The sequence below is a fragment of the Panthera tigris genome, chromosome E3, assembly GCF_018350195.1.
Source record: "Panthera tigris isolate Pti1 chromosome E3, P.tigris_Pti1_mat1.1, whole genome shotgun sequence".
In the NCBI taxonomy this organism is placed as follows: Eukaryota; Metazoa; Chordata; class Mammalia; order Carnivora; family Felidae; genus Panthera; species Panthera tigris.
The window spans coordinates 32,748,698-32,774,234 of NC_056675.1; the positions used below are offsets into that span (position 1 = coordinate 32,748,698).

The 25,537-nt window shown below is 37.4% G+C and overlaps 1 protein-coding gene across 7 annotated transcripts in view; it reads right to left on the minus strand.

Annotated features, from left to right (window-relative positions):
• Positions 1-25,537, minus strand: part of ATF7IP2 (activating transcription factor 7 interacting protein 2) — a 60,378-nt gene that overhangs the window by 22,370 nt on the left and 12,471 nt on the right. For 6 of the 7 annotated variants that reach the window (XM_042971793.1, XM_042971792.1, XM_042971795.1 and 3 more), the window contains 6 exons: positions 25,348-25,413; positions 23,629-24,476; positions 22,249-22,373; positions 17,658-17,792; positions 16,965-17,063; positions 14,955-15,109 (listed from right to left, as the gene is read on the minus strand). In XM_042971793.1, the coding sequence (XP_042827727.1) occupies positions 14,955-15,109; positions 16,965-17,063; positions 17,658-17,792; positions 22,249-22,373; positions 23,629-24,466 (1,352 nt within the window). In that variant the 5' untranslated portion in view covers positions 24,467-24,476; positions 25,348-25,413. The remainder of the gene's footprint in view (positions 1-14,954; positions 15,110-16,964; positions 17,064-17,657; positions 17,793-22,248; positions 22,374-23,628; positions 24,477-25,347; positions 25,414-25,537) is intronic. The other variant, XM_042971796.1, reaches the window with a different exon arrangement.

The following is a 25,537-nucleotide window of genomic DNA, read 5'->3' on the forward strand; positions in this document are numbered from 1 at the left end:
AGGCTCCAAGCTGTCAGCATAGAGCCCGATGTGGGGCTCAAACTCACAAACCGTGAGATCCTCACCAGAGCCAAAGTCAGATGCTTAACTGACTGAGCCACCCAGGCGCCCCTACACCACTTACTTATAGATGTTTTAAATTTGAGCTTTTGTATTTAGGTCTACGATCCATTTCAAATTATTTTTGTATATGGTGTAAGCTAAGAGTGGAGGTTCACTTTTCCCCTCTGGTTATTCCTGCAACAGTTGTTGAAAAGACTATCTTTTTTCCAACAAATTACCTTGGGAATTTTTGTTGAAAACCACTGGATCATATGCATATTCTCTAACCTGTCCACCGATTTGTAGGTCTATCCTAAACACCACCACGTAAGTGCTGTCTTAATGACTATAACTTTATAAAAGTCTTTTTTTTTTAATGTTTATTTTTGAGAGAGGGAGAGAGACAGAGCGTGAGTGGGGGAGGGGCAGAGAGAGAGGGAGACACAGAATCTGAAGCAGGCTCCAGGCTCTGAGCTTTGAGCACAGTGCCCGACGCGAGGCTCAAACTCACAGACCTTGAGATCATGACCCGAGTCGAAGTCGGACACTTAACCGACTGTGCCACCTAAGTGCTCCCACTTTATAAAAGTCTTAAGCTTAGGTAGTGCATGCCTTTCAACTTTGTTCTTCTAACACTGCTTTCATCTTGTAGATCTTTTGCATTTTATGTAAGTTTTCAATCAGCTTGTTACTATCTATAAAAAAAAAAAAAAGGCCACCAGGATTTTGATTGAGACTCCACTAAACGTATAGAACAGTTTGGGTGAAGTGACATTAATAATGAATTTTCTGATTTGTAAACATGACGTAGCTCACCCTATATTTAGGTCTCCTTTAATTTCAGCAATTTCTTGTACTTTTAAAAACTAACAGATGAGTTTTTTAAGAGCAGCTTTAGGTTTATAGCAAAATTAAGTGGAAGGTCCAGAGAGTTCCCATGTACTTATTGTCCCTAACCAACCTCTCGCCCACAACTTCCCCATCAAAATCCTATATCACGGTGGTATGCTTGTTACAGATGATGAACCTATACTGACACATCATTATCATTGTCAAAGTCCACACTCTACAATCGGGTTCACTCTTCGTGGTGAAAATTCCATGAGTTTTGACAAATGTAAAATGATATATATCCACCATTATAGAACCATAGACAATAGTGTCACTGCCCTAAAAGTCCCTGTGCTTCACCTATTCTTTTCTCCTAACTCACTGGTGGCATTTGATCCTTTTAGTGTCTCCATAGTTTTGTCTCTTCTAGAATGTCATGTAGTTAGCATCACAGTATATACAGCCTTCTCAAATTGACTTTTTTCATTTAGCAATATGCATTTAAGTTTTTTCTGGATCTTTTCATAGTTGGAGAGCTCATTTCTTCTTGAGTATCGTGTAATATTCCATTGTCTTGAATGTATCGGTTTATTTATATAATGAAGGACATCTTGGTTGCTTCCAAGTTTTGGCAGTGACGAATAAAATTACATTTTATATGATTCTATTTTCTCTCCTTTCTTAGCCTATCAGTTATACTTCTTTTTTAGATGGTTCCCTTAGAGTCTATACGTTTACAACGAATCCAAGACTACTGGCAAATAACACTATGCTGCTTCACAAGTAGGGCAAGTACCTCCCAATAACAAAATATTCCTTTTATTTTTTATTTATTTATTTATTTTTTTAAATTTTTTTTTAACGTTTATTTATTTTTGAGACAGGGAGAGACAGCATGAATGGGGGAGGGTCAGAGAGAGAGGGAGACACAGAATCTGAAACAGGCTCCAGGCTCTGAGCCATCAGCCCAGAGCCTGACGTGGGGCTCGAACTCACGGACCGTGAGATCGTGACCTGGCTGAAGTCGGACGCTTAACCGACTGCGCCACCCAGGCGCCCCCAAAATATTCCTAATCTCTCCTGCCTTTTCCATGTATCATTGCTATCGTTCATTTCATTTAAACAAACACACACATACATAAATACACTGTTGCCATTGCTTCCAACAAACTCTTGTCAAATCACTTAATAAGATGAATAAAAGCTTGCACTCTACCTTTGCTTATTATGTCTCTGACAATCTTCTTTTCTTTCTGTAGATCTGCTTATCTGATTTATTTTCCTTCTCTGTAAAGAATTTTTAACATTTCTTGCAAGGCAGGTCTACAGGCAACAAGCACACTAAACTTTTGTTTGTCTGAGAAAGTTTGTATTTCTCCTTTGATTCTGAAGGAGAATGTCACAGAGTACAGAATTTTAAGTTGGTGGTTTTTTGTTCTCTCAACATTTCACTCCACCCTCTTCGCGCTTACATCATTTCTAAGGAGAAGTTGGAGGTAATTCTTATCTTTGCTCAACTATGGGTAAGGTGTTTTTTTCCTCTGGCTTTTTTCAAGATTTTATCTTTGATTTTCGGAATTTTAAAAATCGTATGCCCAAATGTAGGTTTTTTTGTTTTATTTTGTTTTGTTTTAATATTTATCCTGCTTGGTGTTTTCTGAGATTGCTGCTTCTGTGACTTGGTATCTAACATTAATTTGGTAGAAATTCTTCGTCGTGATTGCTTGAAATACTACTTTTACTCCTTCTATCAGCCTCCTCCCCTTTTCTATCCTTCTGGTGTTCCCATTTTGCTTATGTGCCTTCGTTTGTAGTTGTCCCAACTTCTTGGAGATTTCTGTTGTCTTTTTCTCTTTGCTTTTCTGTTTTCAAGCTTCTATTGTCATTCTCAAGCTCAGTGAAGCTTTCCTCAGCAATGTCTATTCTAATAAGCCAATCAAAGGCATTCTTGTTGCTGTTTGGATCTCAAGCACTTCTTCTTCATAAAATTTCCAGTTCTCTGCTTACATTATCTACCTGTTCTTGCATTTTTTTCTACCCTTTTTTTCATTAAAGCCCTTAGCAAAGTGGTAATTTTTCAAAATTCCTAGTCTGATAATTTGAACATTTCTGACTCTGCTTCTGATGCTTGTTTAAGTCTCTTCAAATCGTGTTTCTTGCCTTTTAGTATGTCTTGTGATATTCTGTTGTTGTTGAAAGGGGGACATGATATACTGGGTGAAAGGAACTATGATAAAAAGGTCGTTGGTAATGCATTAATAAGACGGGGTAGGGAGGGGAAGCTTCTACTGGTCCTGTGATTAGCTCTCAGCTTTTAAGTAAGCCTGTGCCCTTGGAGTGTGGACTTCACCAGTGCTTCTCAGTCCCCGACACCGTTCAGGCGGGACAGGATGGCTGGAGCAGGTGGAGTTGCGTATTTACTTCCTCCAGATGGAAGGCCAGAGGGAGCAGGAACTGGACATTCCTTTCCCCCAGGTAGGTTAAGTTCTGGTAACAGTTTCTCTCTAGGACAGGCCTTGTTAAGAACACAGTGCTCTGGTGTACTTTAGAAGCTTCCTTTCACTACCTGCCTCTATAAGCACGAGGGGATTTTTCTCCAGTATTCACCGTAAGGCCCTGGCAAAGCCCCACCTGGAGTTGCTAACTCTTGATTTGTCTACACTGAGCCTCCAGCAATTACAGTTTAGGTTTTCCTACCCTGGGACTGGTTCCCACGGAGTCTTCTGCTCTCGTTCCTGGATGTCGTGATGACTATTTCTGCCTGTTGTCCTCTCCATTGGGGGGGTGGGGGGAGAACGTTGCTCTGTGACCTTACTTCTTCTCTAGTGGTTCTAAGAAGAGCTGTTGATTTTTCAATTTGTTCAGCTTTTTTACCTGTCGTTAGAATGGAGTGACGACTCCCTGCATGCTGGATCACAAACCTGATATCTCCTTTGTAGTTTTGAAATTAGGTCTTACAGGTATTTTAGTAATCTTAGCCCTATGTATATCATATTCTTTGACATTATTGTAAATAGGATGGATTTTAAATTTGAAATTTCAACTATCTGTGGCCTGTATTCAGAAACACTGTATTAAACAGGGCTTATATAACATATATACACACATATACATACACACACACACACCATGTAATATAGAGGAACAGTATACTATATACACGCATATATACCCTATATGGAAACACAGAAAAATACATTACCCACATATTTACAATATCTAGCACTCTGCATCTCTTTACCTTTGCATAGATCCACATTTCCATTTGGTTTTGTTTTCCTTCTGCCTACAGAACTTCCTTTAACATTTCTTGCAGTGCAGGTCTGCTGCTGATACATTCTCCATCCCCCTATATTCACCTTTTTTTAGTGGGAAAATGTCTGTTTCCCCCTACATGTCTGAAAGGCATTTTCACAGGAGTGTAAAAATTTTAATGGGTCATTTTTCTTTCAATGCTTTAGAGATGTCTTCATTCCAATGCTTTAGAAATGCCTTCTAGTTTGCATAGTGCACAGCAAGAAGTCTCCTTATCTTACTTTTTTTGTTCCTTTCTATGTAAGGAGTCTTTTCTTTCTGGCTGCTTTTAAGATCTTGTCACTGGGGCGCCTGGATGGCTCATTTGGTTGAGTGTCCAACTCTTGATTTCAGCTCAGGTCATGATCTTTCAGGTTCCTGGGATCGAGCCCTGTATAGGGCTCTGTGCTGACGGTGCGGAGCCTGCGTGGGATTCTCTGTCTCCCTCTCTCTGCCCCTCTCCCCGCCTGCATACACTCTCTTTCTCTCTCACACAATAAAGTGTATATGTTCCAAAGGTCTCTGATGCTCTGTTCATTTTTCTCTTTGTTAGTCTTTTACCTCCCCATGCTTTTGTTTGAACAGTTTCTAGTACTATTCCACTGTTTTTTAAATGAGTAATTATCTCTTCTGTTCTTAATCCTAATCAGTGTACTCTGCATTTACTGTGTTTTTCACCTCTAGAAGTTCAACTTGGGTGTTTTTGTTGTTGTTTTTTACATCCTCCATCTTCCTTTCTATCGTAGGACATGAACGCTATACAGGTTAATAGCTGTTTCATATTGTGGTTGTCCATCAAACATACTGTTTCCAGGTCTGTTTCTATCATTTCAGTTTTCTCCTTGCTATGAATTATATTTTTGGCTACTTTGCATCCCCGTTAAAGGTGCCAGACATTGTAAAATTTACACTGTTGAGTGATGGATGACATTTCATTCTTTCAAAGAATGCTGGACTTGATTCCGGCATGCAGTTAAATACTCAGGATTAGTTTCATCCTTGGTGTCCTTTCAGTTTTTTGGGAGTAGGTCCACTGCAGTTTTGAGGATGAAGCCAGCCCCACTATAGCATGCCCACCTCAAGACTCTACCTGGTGTTCATACTTTAAGTTTCTTCATTGTAGCCAGAGGGAAAGCAAAATGTTCCTACCCTGTACAATACCCAAGAAATGTTTGGTCTTCTTCTTTTCAGTGGTTCTTTTCCCAGCCTCTTGAAGTTTCATCCTTTGCACGTAAAGATCTGTATTCAAACAATAACTCAAGAGGGTGCCTTTGCAAGTCATCAGACCTCTATCTTTACACAGTTTCTTTTTATCACTGTTCTGCCTCACAATTCTAGCCAACTCAGACTTCCAAGTCTCTGATCTAAATGTAGCAAGATCTCAGGTGTACCTGGGTGGCTCAGTAGGTTAAACATTGGGTTCTTGGTTTCAGCTCAGGTCACAATCTCACAATCTGTGACCTGAGCCCCATGTTGGGCTCTGTGCTGACAGCGTGGAACCTGCTTGGGATGCTTTCTCTCTCCCCCTCTGTCCCTCCCCTGCTCACTCTCTCTCTCTCAAAATAGACAATAAACATGTAAAAATAAATAAATAAATGTAGCAAGACCTGTAGGCTGTTTGGGCTCTTCCTGCCCCTGTCTTTCAACCTGCGAAATGCCTCTGGGCAGTAAGCTTGAACAATGTAGGGTACATTTCAGGTGCTTCCCTTTCCCCAGGGAACACAGTCTTATGCTCCCTGTTGAACATTTCTGAACACAATTCTTTTTCTTTTTTAGTTTGGTTTTCTATTTGTTGACAATCAAAGAACAATTCCTGTAGTAATTAATACTTCATGGACAGAAGTGAACATTTCCTACATGCTCCCTTTAGTTTTGTGAAATCAACTGGTTTAAATGCACATTTTAAAGCAGATTTAATTCAATAATTTTTCCCCAAATTTATCAATAAGAGAGTCTAATAGCCATCATTTCTAAGTTCAGTAAATAAAAACAAATGTTTAGATCGAAATTTGATTAAGAACATTTTAATCTTCTATCCACTTTTGGTCTCTAACAAAACTGTTTTGTATGTATTTCTTTCTACTAGTAATAGTGATCATATGGTTGAAAGATTGATAACTATACTTATTTTGTTGCTTAACCATAAGCAATTCTTTTCAGATGTTCATTACACCAGAGTCAAAATCTCTTTATCAATCTCAAAATTCTTCATTTAACATTTGTAAAGTATTTCTAGTATTTTTTTTAAGTTTATTTATTTAGGTAATCTCTATCCCCATGTTGGGGCTTGAAAACTGTAAGTCACATGCCCCTCCAACTGAGCCACCTAGGCAACCCAAATACAGTACAGTGCTATTTTAGGAGTCTAAGAAACCAAGCAGAAGACTTTAAAAAGCAGAGTGGAATTTTTGGCTTTTTCACTGGGCTGGGGCGGTAAAGATTGCAATTTGAGACCCACTAAAGTGGAGGGACCTAGTGAATGCTCCAAGCTTTCAGCCAGGAATCCATGGAGGGCTAGGTTTTTTGTTTTGTTTTGTTTTTTTTTTAAGTTTCACATATGTTTGTTCCATACAAAACAAAACAAAACAAAACATAGTGTTATGTCTTAAGAGCCAGAGTGAATGAAAGGTAGAAGGAACCTTGCCACATTCACAAGAAGCCTAAATTTATACCATTCTCTGAGGAGCTTAGGTGACCAGGCCCTACTCTGCCAGAGGACAGAATGAACCTTGTGTACAGTATATCATTCCAGAGCCTCACCAATTTTTCAGAAATTATCAAGTGTGCCAAAAAACAGAATCAAATGACCAGAAACTGACAGAACAGCAATAGCAACAGTTACACAGATGATGTGGATGCTGCAGTTTTAACACAAGGACATTAAAAAAACTATAATTAATACTTTTAAGAATAGTGAGGAAAGACAGAGATATAGTTAAAGCCAGATGGAACATTCATCAGAAAAGCAGAAACTATGGAAAAAAAAGACTACACTGAAACTAACAAGTCAATTCATATAAAGACACTATTAAGAAAGTGGAAGGGGCGCCTGGGTGGCTCAGTCGGTTAAGCGTCCGACTTCGGCTCAGGTCAGGATCTCACAGTCTGAGAGTTCGAGCCCCGCGTCGGGCTCTGGGCTGACAGCTCAGAGCCTCGAGCCTGCTTCCGATTCTGTGTCTCCCTCTCTCTCTGCCCCTCCCCCATTCATGCTCTGTCTCTCTCTGTCTCAAAAATAAATAAAAACGTTAAAAAAAAAAAAAAGAAAGAAAGTGGAAGGACTTGGGACTAGAAAAAGGTATTCATTGTAAACATATCTGACAAAAAACGTAAGACAGGCAACTCAAAGGGAAAACATGCAAAAGTCTTAGAAAAACTTCGTAAAAGGTATTAGAATGGCTCACAACCATAACTTGTACTTCACTACATTATTAGAAGGAAATACAAATTCAAAACCAATACGTGGTGTTATCAACATACCAGTGTGGTGAAGCAAAAAAGAGAATATCAAGTGATGGCAAGGATATGGGAGAACAACCACCTCATTATCCTTTCTGATGGAAATACAGCTTTGGTCTGCTTTCCCTGGTAAAGTGTTTGGTAATATCTATTAAACCTGAAAGTACATATATACTCTAGGACCTACCAATTCCATTTCCAGGCAACAGAAATGTGTGTACGTACATTCACCAAAACACATGTAAAGGAATGTTCATAACAGCACTACTCATAATTTCCCCAATCTGCAAACAAACCAGGTGCCCACGAATAAGTAAACTGAGGTATATTCATATGATGAACATTATACAGAAAAGAGAATGAACACATTATTGCTGCTCAGTGGAGCATGGATGAGCCTCACAACATATAATGTTGGACAAAAGTGGCAAGACACCAAAGTGTTCCCTGAGTCTGACTCCATTTCTATAAAGGTGAAAACCAACCAAAAACTTAGGTTAAAAGTTCAGATAGTGTTACTTAGGTCGCTCTGGTAGGAGTAGGATTGGTGATTACGAGTGAGGCATGAGGCAGAATGGATGGCACTGGTTTGACCCAAGAGATAGTTACAAAATGTTTTTATTTTCTAAGCTATACATTTGCCAAGCTACACATTTATCTTTTGTAGTTTTCAGTGGGCATTATGTCAATTAACTTAATTTTTAAAAATTATTTATATAAATGTGTGTGTATATATATGCATGTAGAAAAGTGTGTCTGTTTGTGTGTGTATATAAACTGTTAATACTTATCCTGAGAAGCTAATCTGTGTATCTGCACACTGAAGATTGGAATCCCATGACCATTCAAAGACATGTGACTTTTATAAAACTGTTCTACTGACTGACACCAGTGATGGCTGTTTTTTTTTTTTTTATGTTTGTTTGTTTGTTTATTTATTTTTGAAAGAGAGCACAAGTGGGAGAGGAGCACAGAGAGAGGGAGAGAGGGAATCCAAGCAGGCTCCAGCTGAAGAGAGGATTAATAAACTGGAAAATAGGCCAATAGGAAATATCCAGACTGAAGCCTGGAGAACAGAAGACATGGCGGCTACAGAGAAGCAAGTAATTGAAATACCGGAGGGGAGAAGAGATGGCATGGTGCCGAAGGAATATCTGAAGAGACAACGGCCAAGATTTTTCCAAAGATAGTGGAAGACATAAAACCAGATTCATGAAAACGGTGAGTCCCAATCGAGATAAATTAAAAACCAAACACTAAACCCAAGCCCCCACAACTAGCATCATAGTGCACTAATGAAAACCAAAGGTAAGTAGGATATCTTAAAAGCAGAAATACAGACACAATCTTTGAAGAAACAACAATCAGACTGAAGCTAACTTTTCAACAGAGATGGTAGAAGTCAGAGGTAAAGACATCTTGAAAGTTCTGAAAGCAAATAACTACCTACAAGTCAATACCTATGTTAAAATAGTCTTTAAAAATATAGACAAAATGAGGGCACCCAGGTGGCTCAGTCAGATAAGCATCTGATTTCTGCTCAGTTAAGCATCTGACTTCTGCTCAGGTCTTGATCTCATAATTTATGAGTTCGAGCCCCACATCGGGCTCTGCGCTATGTGGAGTCTGCTTGGGATTCTCTCTCTTTCTCCCTCTCTGCTCCTCCCCCACTTGCGCTCTGTCTCTCTCTCTCTCTCTCTCTCAAATAAATAAACTTAAAAAAAAAAAAAAAAAGACAGAATGGCATTGTTTCCAAACCAAAAAAACCTGACAAAATTTATCTTGAGCAAAACTAAAAAAAGAAATAACAAAGAACAAAGTTCTTCAGGCAGACAGAAAATTACCACAGATCGAAAGACAGAAATACAGGAAGAAATGAAGAGCAACAGGAGTGGTAAATATGTGGGTAACTCTGAGTAATGACTGTAACAAAGCAGTGATACCAGGCGCCTGGGTGGCTCAGTCGGTGAAGCATCCGACTTCCGCTCAGGGCATGATCTCACAGTCCATGAGTTCGAGCCCCATGTCGGGCTCTGTGCTGACAGCTCAGAGCCTGGAGCCTGCTTGAGATTCTGTGTCTCCCTCTCTCTCTGCCCCTCCCCTGTTCATGGTCTGCCTCTCTCGGTCTCAAAAATAAATAAAAACATTAAAAAGAAACCACAGTGATACTGTCTTGTGAGATTTAAAATACAGAGGACTTTGAACAACAAGGGTTTGAACTGTGCATGTCCACTTACAGGTGGAAATTTTTTCGATCAATAAAGTACAGTACCCCAAGTGTATTTTCTCTTATGATTTTTAATATTTTTTCTCTAGATGGCAGTACTGTAAAAATACAGTATAATATATAGTACATACAAAATGTTTAATTGTTTATTTTAAGTAAGGCTTCCAGTTAACAGTAGGCTATTAGTAGTTAACATTTTTGGGGAGTCAAAAGTTATGTGTGAAGTTTTGTGCGTGGGGTCGATGCTGCATTATTCGAGTGTCGACTGTAATGTAAAATGAAAATGTGTGAAAACACAAAAGATGGAGTGAGAGCAGTAAATGGAGTTACAGGGTTCTAAGGTCAAGCACTGCCTACAAAATGGCAGAGGTAGCAAATCATATGAGATTCTGATTACTAGAGTCAAGGATCCAAATCTGATCTTTAGGGCAATTTCTAAAAGAACAATGAAGATGTGTAATTAACAAGGTAATGGGGAAAGAGGAAAACAAGATTGATTCAAAAGGCTAAAACAGCGACCAACACACAGACATAGACAAGGGAGAAGGAGCATAAAACAGATGGAATGAAAGAGAACAGAAGAAAGACTGTAGTTCTGAACCCACGTATTTCAGTAAGATTACATTAAACATAAATCTAGATTTTCTAATAAATAGGCAACTATTTTCAAATTGGGTTTAAACCACATGTTTAATTTAATAATTAAAAAGCTAGCACCCATGTAACCACCGCTCAGGTAAATATATTTTATATGATCAGCATTTCAGAAACCCACGTGCCTCTATCCTGTATTATAAATCTCCATAAATAGCATTTGTAGTGCTAATTTCTTTGTTTTATTCTTTAGATTCACCATCTAGCCTTGAATTCCTACATAATGTACTTCTATTTTTCTGGCTATTTTTGACATTCATTTGAACAGAATCGAACTATTCAATGTTTTTATGGGAGTAACTCAGTTGCATGTGACTGCAGTTCCTCCCTTTCCACTAACGTACAGAATTCCACTGTGCGGATTTACTGTAATTTATTCACTTCAAGTGTAGATGGGCTTTTTTTCCTTCTCGTTTTTGACTAGTATGGAAAATGCTAATAAATGTTCCTCTGCATATATCCTATTGCACATTTAAAGGGCATGTTTCAAAGGATAGGAACGTGAGGTCAAATGATGGTCAGATCTTCAATATTCCTAGATAATGCCAAATTTTTTCTAAAGCATTATACCAATTTGCTCTTCTAACAACAAAATTTTAAACAGAGTCAGTTCCCTTTATTTCAAAGCCTCTCCAATACATCTGGTGTTGTTGGATTTTTCAACGTTTTACTTTTCCTTACCTGATATGAAATGACAGCTCATTGTGGCTTTAATTTGCATTTCCCTGATTACTAATGAAAATGAGCACCTTTTCATATGTTTATTGGTCATTTGGAATTCCTCTTTTGTGAAATACACATACAAGTCTTTTGCCCATTTTCCTTTTGTATTATCTGGCTTTTACTCACTGAAACTCTTTTATATATATACTCTGGGTACTAGTCCTCAATAGGTTCTATGTGCTGCATATGTCTTCTTCACCTTGATGGCTTGTCTTCTCACTAAAATTATAGTGCCTTGAGAGAAGAAGTTTCGAATTTGAATGTGGTAAATTAAAAAAAAAAAGATTTAATGTGATCAATTTTTTTGCTTATTGCAAAGGTATTTGTGTCTTAAGAAATCTTTCCTTATCTGAAGTTCATGGAGACATTCTATATTACCTTCTAAAAGCTTTATAATTCTCCTTTCGTTATTTAGTTCCTAATCCACATGAGATTGATTTTTATGTATAGTCTGATATAGGGATCCAATTTCTTTCATATTTCCCTCAACAAGAGTAGCAAAGTAACTGCAGTATTTACTAAGTCCCTCATGTCCCAGATGATGTGCCATACATTCTCCATCACTGATCATATATATATATATATATATATATATATATATATACCTACGTACATATACACACACATACATATATATATATATGCATAGGTTTAAGGATTCTCCATTTGTCTATCACTCGTATCACATTATCCTCATTACTCCAGTTTAGTAGTGTCCTGACATCTGATGGCAAACTCCTTCCTTTGTGTTTCTCTAGTTGATGGACATCTTGGGTTTCTTAATCTACTGCATTTATGCACACATTTTAGAAATCAAATCATCTTGTCAAGTTCCACAAAATTACACACTGGGGAACTGATTGGAATTGCACTCCATAAATTAATTTGAACAAAAGTGAGAACATTCTATAAATACTGCATTGGGCAACCCATAAACATAGTACATTTCTCCACTGAGTTTTTCTTAAAATCTCTGGAAGTTTTGTTCATTTTCTTCAGTTATTACATGTCTTATTGAATGTATTCCTAGCTTAGCTAATGGCTGTATTTGGTGCTACTGTATTGGTGTGGTATCTTTAAAAAATATCTTATAATTCCCTAATTGTTTGTATCAGGTATACAGGAATATAACTGATTTCTTACACATTTGAGATTGGCAATGTTGCTAACCTCTTAGTAATCCTAATAATGTATCTGTAAGTTATGTTGCATTTCCTACATTATAATCCTACACTAATCATCCAAGGATAGCAATAATATTTCTTCCTTCTTTTTAAACCCTCTATATTTTGACTTCTTTTTCTTCCTTTAGCCAAGAGATCCAGTAGAAGGTTAAAGTGATGACCGCAGGCATCCTTCTATTTTATATCTTAAAGGAAATACTTCCAATATTTCACCATCAGATCTGTTTTACGGTTTTTGTAGATATTCTTTAACAGATTAAGGATGTTACCTCCCTATTCCAAGTTTTCCAGGAATTTGGTTTTTAATCATCAACAGGTATTTTGTCAAATCCGACCTCTATTATGAGTTAACAATGATTCTTGTCCTGGCAAATTACATTCGCTGATTTTTTTTATTGTTGAACCAACCTGGCAGCATTGCTGTGACAAACTCAACTTTTATAGATTATTGGACTCGGCTTACTAGTGTCTTGTTTAGGATACCTGTGTCTGTTTTGTGGGTAAAAGTGGACTGTAGGTTTCCATTTCTGTAAAATGTTAAAATTGACTTTGTATCAGAATTGTGCTAGATTGTAGTATCTAGTCTCATAAAATGAACTCAAGTATTTCCTTTTTTTATTCTTTGGAAGAGTTTAACACCGGTGTTGTTTCTTTCTTCGGTGTTTTTAAAACTCAACACTGAATCCATCCATCCAGGTCAAGTTATACACACTTGTTAGCATGGTTGCCTGGGACAAGTTCCATAAATGGCAGATTCTTCATGACAGAGCATAAGGTAGATTGTTCTTATCAGATAAAGCCACTGACAAATTTGCCATATTGGTCTACAAAATGCTATTTTCATGGGGTCTTCACTTTTCAACTTCTATCACTAGCATTTTATTTTTCTTCTTAGTCACATGATGAGTTTCAGCACACACATTAAGAGGTAGTAACAACAGGGACGCCCGGGTGGCTCAGTCGATTAAGCGGCCGATGTCGGCTCAGGTCATGATCTGGCAGTTTCGTGGGTTCTAGCCCCGTGTGCGGCTCTGTGCACTGACTGTGCAGAGCCTGCTTAGGATCCTCTCTCTTGCTCTCTCTCTCTCTGCCCCTACCCTGCTCACACTCTCTCTCTCAAAATAATTTTTAAAAAATTGAAAAGAAAAAAAGAAGTGGTAACAACAAAGACTCGATGAAATGGGACTCCTGCCTTCATAAACTAAATAAATGCTTTCTTCATAGCAGCTTCCTGGCTCAAAACTAAAATGAATATTAGGAATATTAGGAACGTTAGGGTTTCTTCCGAGGAGTCAAAACTGCATGTAAATTCCCAAGTACCAAGAATCTACTGCAAATGGTGTAGATTTGGGATGCTTCTCCTTCTTTTGCTGCCTCCTTGGGTATGCGCAGTTATCTGGAGAAAGGGTGTTGTTCTTCAAATAATGGCCATCCTTTATTTATTTTTGGTTATATATTTTTCTCTTTTTAAAAGCTGGAGTATAATTTAACATATAAAAGTAAAACCTGAGGACATTTTAAGGAGTTTATGTTAAGAATAAATAAATAGTATTATAAAGCTCCAAAACTGTTCAAAATCACCAAAGAAAAGAATTCACTAAAGTGCCCCTCCCCCCATCATCTATCTAGGCTGGAATCAGTAACCGTGTTTCTTTGTTAAACCTAATGATTTCTTCCCTACCAGCCCCAAATCTTTTAGACTAGATCAGGGGTTCCAGGTCTTGGATGCTTTTTTTTTTTTTTAAGTTTATTCATTTTTGAGAGAGAGAGACAGAGCATGAGCAGGGCAGAGAGAGAGAGAGAGAGAGAGAGACAGAGACAGAGACAGAGAGAGATACGGAATCCAAAGCAGGATCCAGGCTCTGAGCTGTCAGTACAGAGCCCAATGCGGGGCTCAAACTCACGAACTGTGAGATCATGACCTGAGCTGAAGTCGGATGCTTAACTGACTGAGCCACCCAGGCTCCCCTTGGATGCTTTTTTTAGACAAGGAAGTTAGTCTGTTCACTCTAATTTGAAGTTGCCATGACACTGCTTTCAACCTCTAAGAAACTAATAATTTCAGGCACTTCTTCTCCACTCTTACTTTCCTAGCCTCAGTCTTCTCTGTAATTTTTGTAAGCCACTGTTTCACAGGACCTTGACTTTTCCGTGTGTAGAACAAAAACCACAGGAGTGATCAAGTGACCACTCTGGTCCCCATACCAAAGCTGGAACACAGCATAAGGGAAAACCCAATCCCCTAGTCAATTCTAAACTTGATTTAGTACTGTTTTTCTTTTTAAGTAAACCCTACTTCCAATGTGGAGCTTGAACCCACTACCCAGCGATCAAAAGTCACATGTTCTACCGACTGAGCCATTCAGGTGCCCATATTTAGTAAAAACCACCATGTAAAACAACGATAAAAGCCCTGGATAACCGATTCCACTCCTTCACAACAGACAAGAATGAATGTGAACATTTAAGCTGTTTTACGCTTGAGAAACATAGGTTTACGAGCATCTACTTAGTTAAGTATGCATTTTTATAGAAATGCCTACCTTTCAGAAACAGCATCATGTTTCCTTGATAAATTAATCTTTTCACTCGCATTTTGTGAAGGGTTAGCAGATTCAGAGTTCACCGAAGTCTTTCTTTTATCTGGACTACTGACTGACTCTGGGCTCTTATCCAAATTCGTCTCTGAATTTGTAACCTGTTAATTGGGTGAGGGGAAAGCACTGAAAGGGAGTGGAGTGTTACCACTTGTATTCTTCCACACACAACTACTAGTTAAACTTTCACCTGGAAAATGTTCTCAAGATATTCCCGAATACATATGGCAAAACATACGTTAAGTTATATGTATTTCGATGGCTAATGACAATCATTGCAGTTTCTCTGCCAAAATGAATTTTAAAAATACTTCTAGGAGATAAAAATGATAGTAACAAATGAACTTGTTAGCTTGCGTGGAAAAGAAAAATAAATACCTAAGTACTTATACAACGTTTTATTCCTATCAGACTATGTTATAGGAACTCAGAAACATTAAACTTTAATAAGCAAATTTTTACTTTCATTATACTTCTAATAATAAGTGAAAACCAGAAATAAATCAAATTTCCAACTTGTTCTTCCAGTTGGTGAGTTTTGTTTAAAACTTGGAAGCTGAAGTACTTAGTACATGCTTTGGTTGAGAACTTACAGTATTTTTTTTTTTAAGTTTATTTATTTTGAGGGTGGGGGAGAGAGAGGGACAGAGAGAGAGAGAACTTGCTGACAGCGCAGAGTTTGATGTGGGGCTCGAACTCACAAGCCGTGGTGAGATCATGACCTGAGCTGGAGTTGGACACTTAAGTCAACTGAGCTACCCAGGTGCCCTGAGAACTTGCAGTACTTAAAATATCTGTGTTAGTTGGGGCCCCTGGGTGGGTCAATGGGTTAAGCGTCAGACTCCTGATTTTGGCTCAGGGCATGATCTCACTGTTTTGTGGGTTCAAGCCCCATGTCAGCCTCTGTGCTGACAGCTCAGGGCCTGGAGCCTGCTTCGGGTTCTGTGTCTCCCTCTCTCTCTGCCCCTTCCCTGCTCATGCTCTATCTCTCTCTCTCTCAAAAAGAAATAAACATAAAAAAATATTAAAAAAAAAAAAGGGGACAAGAAAATTTTGTCAATCATTTGTCAACACATTCAACAACTTAGATAAAATGGTCACATTCCTTGTGAAGGTAACTTACAAAACGACACGAGATCAAAGAGAAAAATGTGAATTTCCCTGTACCTATTAAAGAGTTGCATTTCGAGAAAAAGTCTCCCTATAAAAAAGGCTCTCGCCCAGAGAGTCTTCAGAGATGGATTCTATCAAACATTTAAGGCAGTAACAAAAACTTTACCACAAACTTCCAGGAAACAGGGGTAGGAATGCTTCCCAATTCATGTACTGAGGCTAGCTACCATAAATACGATACCAAAGAAAATAAAGACACTACAAGAAAAAAACTCAGTGAACGTACATTGAAGATTAGATTCAAATTTTATATAAAAAATATAAACAGATGCCAAAGTCCAATGATACCCTTGCTGAAATATTTTGGAAATATATTCTGCTACAAAACAGGTTAGTATTTAGGAATGCACCAAATATAAAGATGGCTTAGGAGATGAATGGATTGACAGATAAAGACAAAAATCAACACATAAAAATAGTAAAGGTAGAATTTAGATGCCGTGTATACAAGTGTTCACTGTTAAATTTTTTCAACTTTGCTGTAGTGTGTGTTTTAAATTCTTTATGATAAAATGGTGGGGATGGGAGCAGTCTAGGTAATCACAAATCACCTCTCTACTCACTTTATTTTACTTTATTTTTTACCTCTCCACTCACTTGATGAAAGAAATAGAAGTGGCATTTGGAGGATACTCTGCAGACTATCTTCTCCAGAGACAGCATCGTAGGAACATTCCAAAAACAAATGTATTGTCTTTAAAGCCGACATTTCCTTTCTTAAAATCCAACTACCTGTAATGTGGGTCAGTGAGGTAATTAAAACTCCTATATGTTTATACCAACCTTACAGGCTGTGTTATTGGTTAATACATTTGGTTCCAAGCAATTCTTTTGAGTTTGCAATACTGTTTTAATGCGTCTTTGAAGTTTGGATATTTTCGCCTAGAAGAAAAAGAGGAAAACAAATATGAAACCAGAGTACTAAATAATATATAGAGATGAAGGGAAAACTATGTATTTGCCAAAGTGGTCTTCTAACACTTAGGTAGCCACCCAAGTAAATGAGAAATTCTTATATAAGCAAAGATTTAAATCATGTTTGATGCTGATATACCATTTAAGAATGGAAGATAAAAACCCCAAACTTCTAACTGAGCCACAGTAACACTCATGTCGGTACAAACACCAATCAGCAAGTAACCTTAGAAAAGTAGAACAAAACAAACCCCCCGAGACCGTTTGAAACAGGCTGTAGGAGCTCTAATACAGAATATGTTTTGAATTTAAAAAAACACAACTGCCTATGTATTAGGTCAATCGACACAGAATTACTGACAACAGAATAGCACAGAATAATATTTCTAAAAGTATCTCACAAGGGCCAATATTGCTAATAGATTCTATCGCTTCTGGTATAGTACATAATGCTTGTGGTCAAGGATCAGACTTGGGTCTGCCTTATTGTTTCCGTTTCCCAACAGGTAAAATATCACTATATTCACTTCCAAATTAAGTCAGATGAAATTAGAAACTTACGAAGAGTTCATCAGCTACTGCTTCATGTTTATTCCTGCACTGTGTCCTCCCAATGCGTTCGGTCAGTTCCTTCAGTTTGTTATCAAATAGTTTGTAATTTACACTATAGATTTCCTGTCGAATCAAATGTTTGACCTAGAATTAAAAAAAAAAAAAAACCCAAACACCCCATGTTTCAAGTTGAAAAACAATTTTATTTTCTACCCCTTCAAAACATCTTTGCTCTTTTTTGGATTTACTATAACCAATAAAATATACTTTTTTTTTCATATTTTTATGTTTCTATGTATATGACTATATGAGTAAGTTTTATAGAAGTTTGAATATCGGGGCGCCTGGGTGGCTCAGTCAGTTAAGCGGTCGACTTTGGCTCAGGTCATGATCTCACAGTCCGTGAGTTCAAGCCCCGCATCGGGCTCTGTGCTGACAGCTCAGAGCCTGGAGCATGTTTCAGATTCTGTGTCTCCCTCTCTCTGACCCTCCCCTGTTCATGCTCTGTCTCTCCCTATCTCAAAAATAAATAAAATGTTAAAAAAATAAAAATTAAAGAAGTTCGAATATCAAATTCAGCAAGACACACACCATCTATGGAGATGTTAGAAAAAATTAAATGTCGTCTCCCAGTGCTAATTTTAGTTTCCTGTAGTTTCAGCTGAATTCCATAATATATATTAAAGGAAAGGTAAAAGCCTATATCCCATTTATATATATATTTTTTAATTTTTTTTTAACGTTTATTCATTTTTGAGAGACAGAGCAAGAGAGCGTGAGCAGGGGAGGTGCGAGAGAGAGGGAGACACAGAATCCCAAGCGGGCTCCAGGCTCCGAGCGGTCAGCCCAGAGCCTGACGCGGGGCTCGAACCCGCGAACTGTGAGATCGTGACCTGAGCCGAAGTCGGACGCTTAACCGACTGAGCCACCCAGGCGCCCCCATTTATATTTTTTAATAAGCATAACTGAAACCTGTATTCCATAAAAAGGATCTCTACCTATCTGAAAACCAGAGCCCAATGAACATGGTTGGTTGGTCTGTAGTAAATCTGAAGCAAATTATGGAAGTCTGAGCCTTGGCCCAGTCATTAACAAGCTACATGACCTTTGGGAAGTCACAATATCTCTCGGCTTCATTTTCTTTGTCCACATAGGGGTAGATAATACAATGCTGAACAAATGATCCTCATAGGATTTTTATAATACGAAAGGTTAATATGTGAAAGAGCTCCATAAAATAGAAAATAGTGAATTGGCATAAAGGAAATAAATATGCAACATAATCCACTTTACTTGCATAGGTTTTTTTAGGGGGTGACTTTCCTACTGTTAAAACTGAAAGAGGCCAGGAACAATTAGGTAGTGACTAATGCCGTTTGGCATAAAACATGCTATCCTAACAGTCTGTAGTAGCTATCACACGAAACATTAATGCATTTCATTGTCTGGATGTTTTTTAGAAAACAGACTGGCCTATTTTCAGGGAGTATAATTAATCTCAATGCCCACGGCTATGAAAAGCTCTGTCGAGCCATATATTCAGAAACATCCACTGTAACTTTTTGAACCTGTAACCTCCTGTAAGCCACTTTCCTAACACAGTAAGTAGTCTCTCTTAATAACAAAACCTGTCATGATACATTTAAGATATTTATTGGTAATATTTGTATTTTTCCCCATAAATTCGTTTCTTGGTGTCTGAAATTGGAACACAACGCTTCTATGTTAACTGTTTTATACTGGTATCACCTGGATGATTTCTCATATTCAGCAATTTTTTTTGATTATTCCTAAGGTTTTTCCTTCACATTTCCAACTGTTCTTACTCTTCAACATTATCATCTACTTGATTTTTTCTGTAATGCTTAACATTTCTTCAGTGGTTTTCTCAATATTAGGCACGACTGTCATTTTCACTTTCAAACTTTTAAGTATTTGATTAAACTAGTAAGTGCTCAAAATAAGTATATTATATAAATAAGTGCTCAGAAAAACATACTATTTTTTACTGTTGGGTGTTACCTGTTACCCATGTGTGGTTTTTATGGGTTACTGCATACTTGCCAGTTCAATGGCTGGGGTCAATATGTAAAGCTCATACTGAGATGAATCTTGGAGAAACTATCTAAATGTTTTGAATATGGAAATAGCGTTTTGCTAACAAGTGGAGGCCACACAGTATTTGCGAACCTTCCCTGGTGACGAAGAACCATTATGGGACATTTGTTAACATCACAGATTCCTAAGCCCTACCCTGAATTCACCAACCAGAACTTCCTGGAAAAAGGCCTGGAAAGCTGTATAATTAACAGGCATCACGAGTAATTCTCAGGTAAGTGTGAGAAAAAAGGAGCCTCAAACAACAGTCTTCAACTATTAGTGAGCCCAGTAAAAACCACAATTTAACCAAGCAAGTATTCCTGGTGATTCAGATGGAGGCCTACTCTTAAAACTTGGTTATTTAAAAGGACTAACTGCCCACCTACGGGTGATTACTCTTGGTTAGAGGGGACATTTGTTCTCGTTTAGTGGTGATGTTCCTGAAGAACAAGGAAGATGTAATAACTTTGACCAAATACCTCATAAATGTCTTGTGCTGATGGTAATGTGTCCAAAATTATGGTATCAGATGCAAATCCTAGGTACAATTTGCAGATGGCAGTCAAAGTAGCCTAGAGCTTGGAGAAAGACTGGCAATTATGCATTTCCAATCTGCCCCAACTTCCTAGGATGAGGAACTCCACTTATCTATGGGTAGATGAATAACTTGGACTTTAGAAGAAAAACCCCTCCACTTCAATAATTTAATTGAAATCAGTGAGGCCAAGATCCTTACAGAGTCTCGAGAGAGAAGAGTCAACAGCTCTGGGACTCTCTCAGGGAAGAACGATGTCAGAATGGTAGGACCTATTCTGGGAATCAAACAAGAAAAATAAATAGGTATGGTTTAGAGAGTTAACTGTTTGAACAGGAATTAAAATATCAAGGGATGGAAAGCTAGCTGTTTAGAGATAGGTAAAAAGATAGTAATTAGTTGAAACCCAAGATATTTCCGAAGAATGTGCAAGAAAACTTTTGGCGGGGGGGCTAACAAAACAAAACAGACTGCATTCCTTAAACCTCACTTGGAAGGACCATTTTCTGTGTCAACTCAGACCAAGTATTTTGTGAGACAGATAACAATAATGAATGAAAATTGTAATCTTCCCCTGCCAGTGAAACCAAAATGATACAAAGATTAAATTTTGTCTTTATATGTCCCTATCAGAACTTATTTCTAGGGGCACCTGGGTGGCTCAGTCAGTTGAGTGTCCGACTTCGGCTGAGGTCACGTTCTCACACCTCTTGAGTTCGAACCCCGTGTCAGGCTCTGTGCTGACAGCTTAGGGTCTGGAGCCTGCTTGGGATTCTGTGTCTGCCTCTCTCTCTGCCCCTCCTACACTCTCTCTCAAAAACAAAAACAAAAAAAACCCATTAAAAAAAAAAAAAGAACTTCTTTCTAAATTCAGCTACTAACCACTGAAGTAAGACACAGCTGGAATCCGCAACCTTTTTCGTAAGCTAGATCTATGCTTACCATAATTTTGCTACCCCCCTCCTGCAAATAATAGAGTTATGTACATATTAGAGTTTCCTTTGGTCTTCCTGGAAGAAAAGACTAGGAGGAAAGGGAAAAACTGCTGATTGGCTTTCATGCTGGTTCTGCATGAGTCTTTCAATAAGGTTTCCATTTATTTATTATGTGAATATATATTCATATAATACATAACCATATAACTGTAATGGTCTCTTTTAGAATAGTGTTTTTGTTCCTGAAACAGCAGGATAGTTTGGCTTGGGGCTTTGTGGTCCATTATAGTTGACAGACATTAATCTACCACATAATGACTTTTGGGTGAACAATTCCAGTGGTAGTAAAACCGTAAAATGATTGTTATAATAGGTCCTGTAATGAGGACCTTTTTTATTAAAATTAAAGCTCATTACACTTAAACTCAGAGTTGATCAGACGTAGGAAACTGTAGTACAATGAAATAAAAAGGGGCAAAAATGAAAGCAAAACGTGCACTTGATGATGCTATGCAGCAAATGGTCAGACAATGCAACATTTCTGTGTAAACCTGGAAATCAGGGCAAGTAAAACTGAATGCAACTGGACTTTATGATGGAGACTTCTGGGTTGTCAGAGTCTATGAAGTGGTCAATTGTGACAAGGTATACCAACAGCTGTAGCTGCAGATCAGAGAACCCCATGACCAGGACAAAAGAGATCCAGCAAAGCTTAAGGTCATGCAGTGTCTTCCAAGGAAATTTAAATGTAATATGACTAAAAAGGCCATTCTCTTTCTACTACAGCACTCTACCTCCATGTGATTCTCCAGGTTGCTCTGCATAGGGCTATGTTCGATTAATTAGAGACGGTAAAGTAAACAATGATCTTTTCCCGGATACCTCCATCTGTTGATTCCATTTTCACGTACCACCTTTGCACCAAGTGAAAGTCACCTGTACTATACGTCATTGTGGAGATCAAGTAACTTTTACCATTTTTTATTAATCAGAAGTTTCTGAAGCAAATATATATGCCCTGATATTTTACCTGTTCCAGCAATGCTGTTTGCTTTTCCAGAGCTACACAAATATTTTCATCAATTTGCTCTGAAGTTTTCATGCGCTTAACATGTTCTTTTTTTTCTGAAAACATCCTCTTCTTTTGATTATGGCCTTGGGGAAATGGAAAGATCAGAGGTAAAAACATTCCTTCTAAGGAAAGAAACAGGGGAATTCTCTAATCTAGTGACCAAAATGTGACCAAGGCAGCATTTTTTAGCAAATGTAATTGTATAAAACTTCCGACAAACTAATCCCCCCCCCAAAAATGATTGTTTTTAGGTAGGGTTCTGGTCTCAGATGCACTTTCCCTTCAACCTTATTTAGTGCCTATTTAACACCAACAAAAACTGAATTATAGCATTTAATCCTCTAGTTACTTAAGTGATCTTACAGTATTTTTATAAAGTTACTTAGGCAGTCTGACCTATTTTAATATGTGATACTATTATTATTTTTAATTTTAAATCCATCTTGTTTAATCATCACTATGAAGCCTAGACAAGAACACAAAATTTCTCCTACGAAATCAGTTTTTTCTTATATTTCATTAACCTACAAAAACATTCTACTTCTAACGAAATTTACTTTTGCTATTTGATTTGGTAGCTCTAGAACATCACTGGTTAATTATTTGATGTTTCTCTGTCACTCTATGCACACACATGTATATCACATGTATATGCTCATGTGTATATACCCTTATTACCTATCAGCTTATACTTGGCATATGATTTCCAGGTCAATTCTATGGAAAGAAATGAGTTCACCAATGATTAAAAAAAAAAACACACTCTTTCAAGTAGCCTCCTTATTAACCTAATAAATAAATCTTCAAAATAAGAAAAGATGTAGGGGTGCCTGGGTGGCTCAGTCAAATGAGCATCCAACTTCGACTCAGGTCACGAGCTCACAGTTCATGAATTCAAGCCCCACGTTGGGCTCTGTGCTGACAACTCGGAGCCTGGAGCCTGCTTCGGATTCTGTGTCTCTCTTTCTCCCTCTGCCCCTACCCCACTCGTGCTGTCTCTCAAAAATAAATAAACATTAAAAAAATTAAAAAAAAAAAAAGAGATGTAGATGAAATAAACCAAACAACTGCCTTAAACCACCTTTTGATTTTTTTGTACTCTTAAGGGAAAGCGACTGATTCCTTCTTTGCCAGAATTTATTTTCCTTTGGATATGGAGAATACTATTTCCCCCTCCTCACGCTAAATGGTTCAGAAACAAGATACTCTAAAACAATTATCATTATTTACTCTTTCTCTTGACTATATGTAGTCTACTGTTTCTACATCTGAGGCTAAAAAAATCCCCCAAAAGGAAAATGACTCATTTCTCCAAAAGATGCTTAAGTATGCACTTACTGTTATTACTAACTGTGTCGAGTGCTGATGGCCACGTTGAGTCTGCATTGTCACAATTTGAAACGCTGGAATGACCGGTTCTACAGGATTCGTCACTTTTCAACATGTCAGCAGGACAGTTACTGGAGATGACTGAATTCACCAACTTAGGTATTTTATCAAAAGGCACAAAATGGGTATCTGAACTTAAAATGTCACTTTGTCTTTTATCATGTGACTCGGAAATGGAGTTCGTTTCTAAATGGGAAACGATCTTGTCGATTCTCTTATCATCCAAGGTGTTTACTGTAGATTTTGGTATTGGAACCATACCACTGCATAAACTGGACGGACAACAAATGGATTTCAGATCACAATCCTCTTCACGTTGTTCAAAATAGGACCTTGTTACATCTGTCTGACATTCCAAATGATTTTTAGAAGTGTTTTGTGAATCTTTTGTCTCTTGTGTAAAGGGTTTCCCAGAAGATTCTATTGTTTTACTTGGCTTTTGGGAAGCGCACACAACTTGTTCTTGAGTGTATTCTGATCTTGTTTCTGAATCAACAGTTTCTAGTGGTTTCATTACATTCTGAGACAAAACTTTACTTTTCACCGAGCATACTGAATTTTTATTAGAGTCCAGCAAGGAAGCAGCATTTTCAGACTGTCCATATATGCTAGTTACGACACTGGTATTTGAATTCTGATTACCACTTGATATATTATTCCCACTTGCTGTTTTCAGTGCTTCGACATTCTTTGACTTATTCAGGATTTCTACTTGCTTCCGGCAACTTGCAGGCATTGTTTTTTTGGCTTTTAGTATCTTCCGCTTACTTCTATCTGGACTTACCATCTTTTATATCCTAGAATTTAAAATACCATGTTTAAGTACTTCTCTCTAATAGACAAAAGCTTATTTATTTGCAGTACTAAAATTAGGTTCAGACTATCTCTGAAGAGTCAGGTAATTTTCTTGAAAATTACATCCATTTCCATCTGTCATTAAAATGTACAAGTAATTTTAATTTTATTCTATAAATCTAAACTATGTAAAACTCAGACTACATATTGCCAGTAAGCCTCTACTTGATACTAAGTCTGATAATTTTATCTGGCCACTTTTTGTGGTATTACTTCACTGCTGTAGCCATTAAAGTTTGGTGTCAACAATCCAAACAGGCCATACTTTACATAATCTAAAGACTGAATTGCATTTCTTCATAAAAACAAAACTCAATGTTTTGCAAAGAATTTTGGATTTTCTCCACGTAATGGCACCTTCTTAAAGCCTTCCTAATGTTCAAATTTCCAAAATAAATGGTACTGCGGGAGTAATTCCCAGTAGGAGTATAAAATAAATGCTAAAGATACACAACGTGATGCCAGTTCAAACAAGAAAGCCGATTTAGGTTTTATAATAATAATTTCTCATAATTTAAGAAAAATCTACATAAGAGAGAAAAATATCTTCGTGTTTCTCAGTATCTATATCAAGTCTGATCTAAACTGCAGGTAGGTAAATGGTTTAAAGGAAAGAACTCTGCCAAGTGACAATCAAAGGCATAATAAAAGCAAAAGAATATAGATATATATAATATATACGGGCATGGTAGATCAGTTATCTAGCAAACTATAGAGAACTTATTAAACTGAAAGAATCTAAGACTTTTTAAGGAACAAACGACACAGTCAAAACTACCTAAGTAATTTTGTCATTTGTAACTATATTCTTACCTGAAGCTTTTATCCTTTTTATTCACTATTTCATATGATCAGGAACAGTTCCAGGATTTGTGAGACCTGAAGGTTGAGGTGAATAGTTATTTAATAGCAAGAAAAAAGAAATCAGAACAAATTCAAATTAAAAAAAAAACAAACCTGTAATGTATAAATAAACATCACAAAATCCAGAAAAAATAGCATA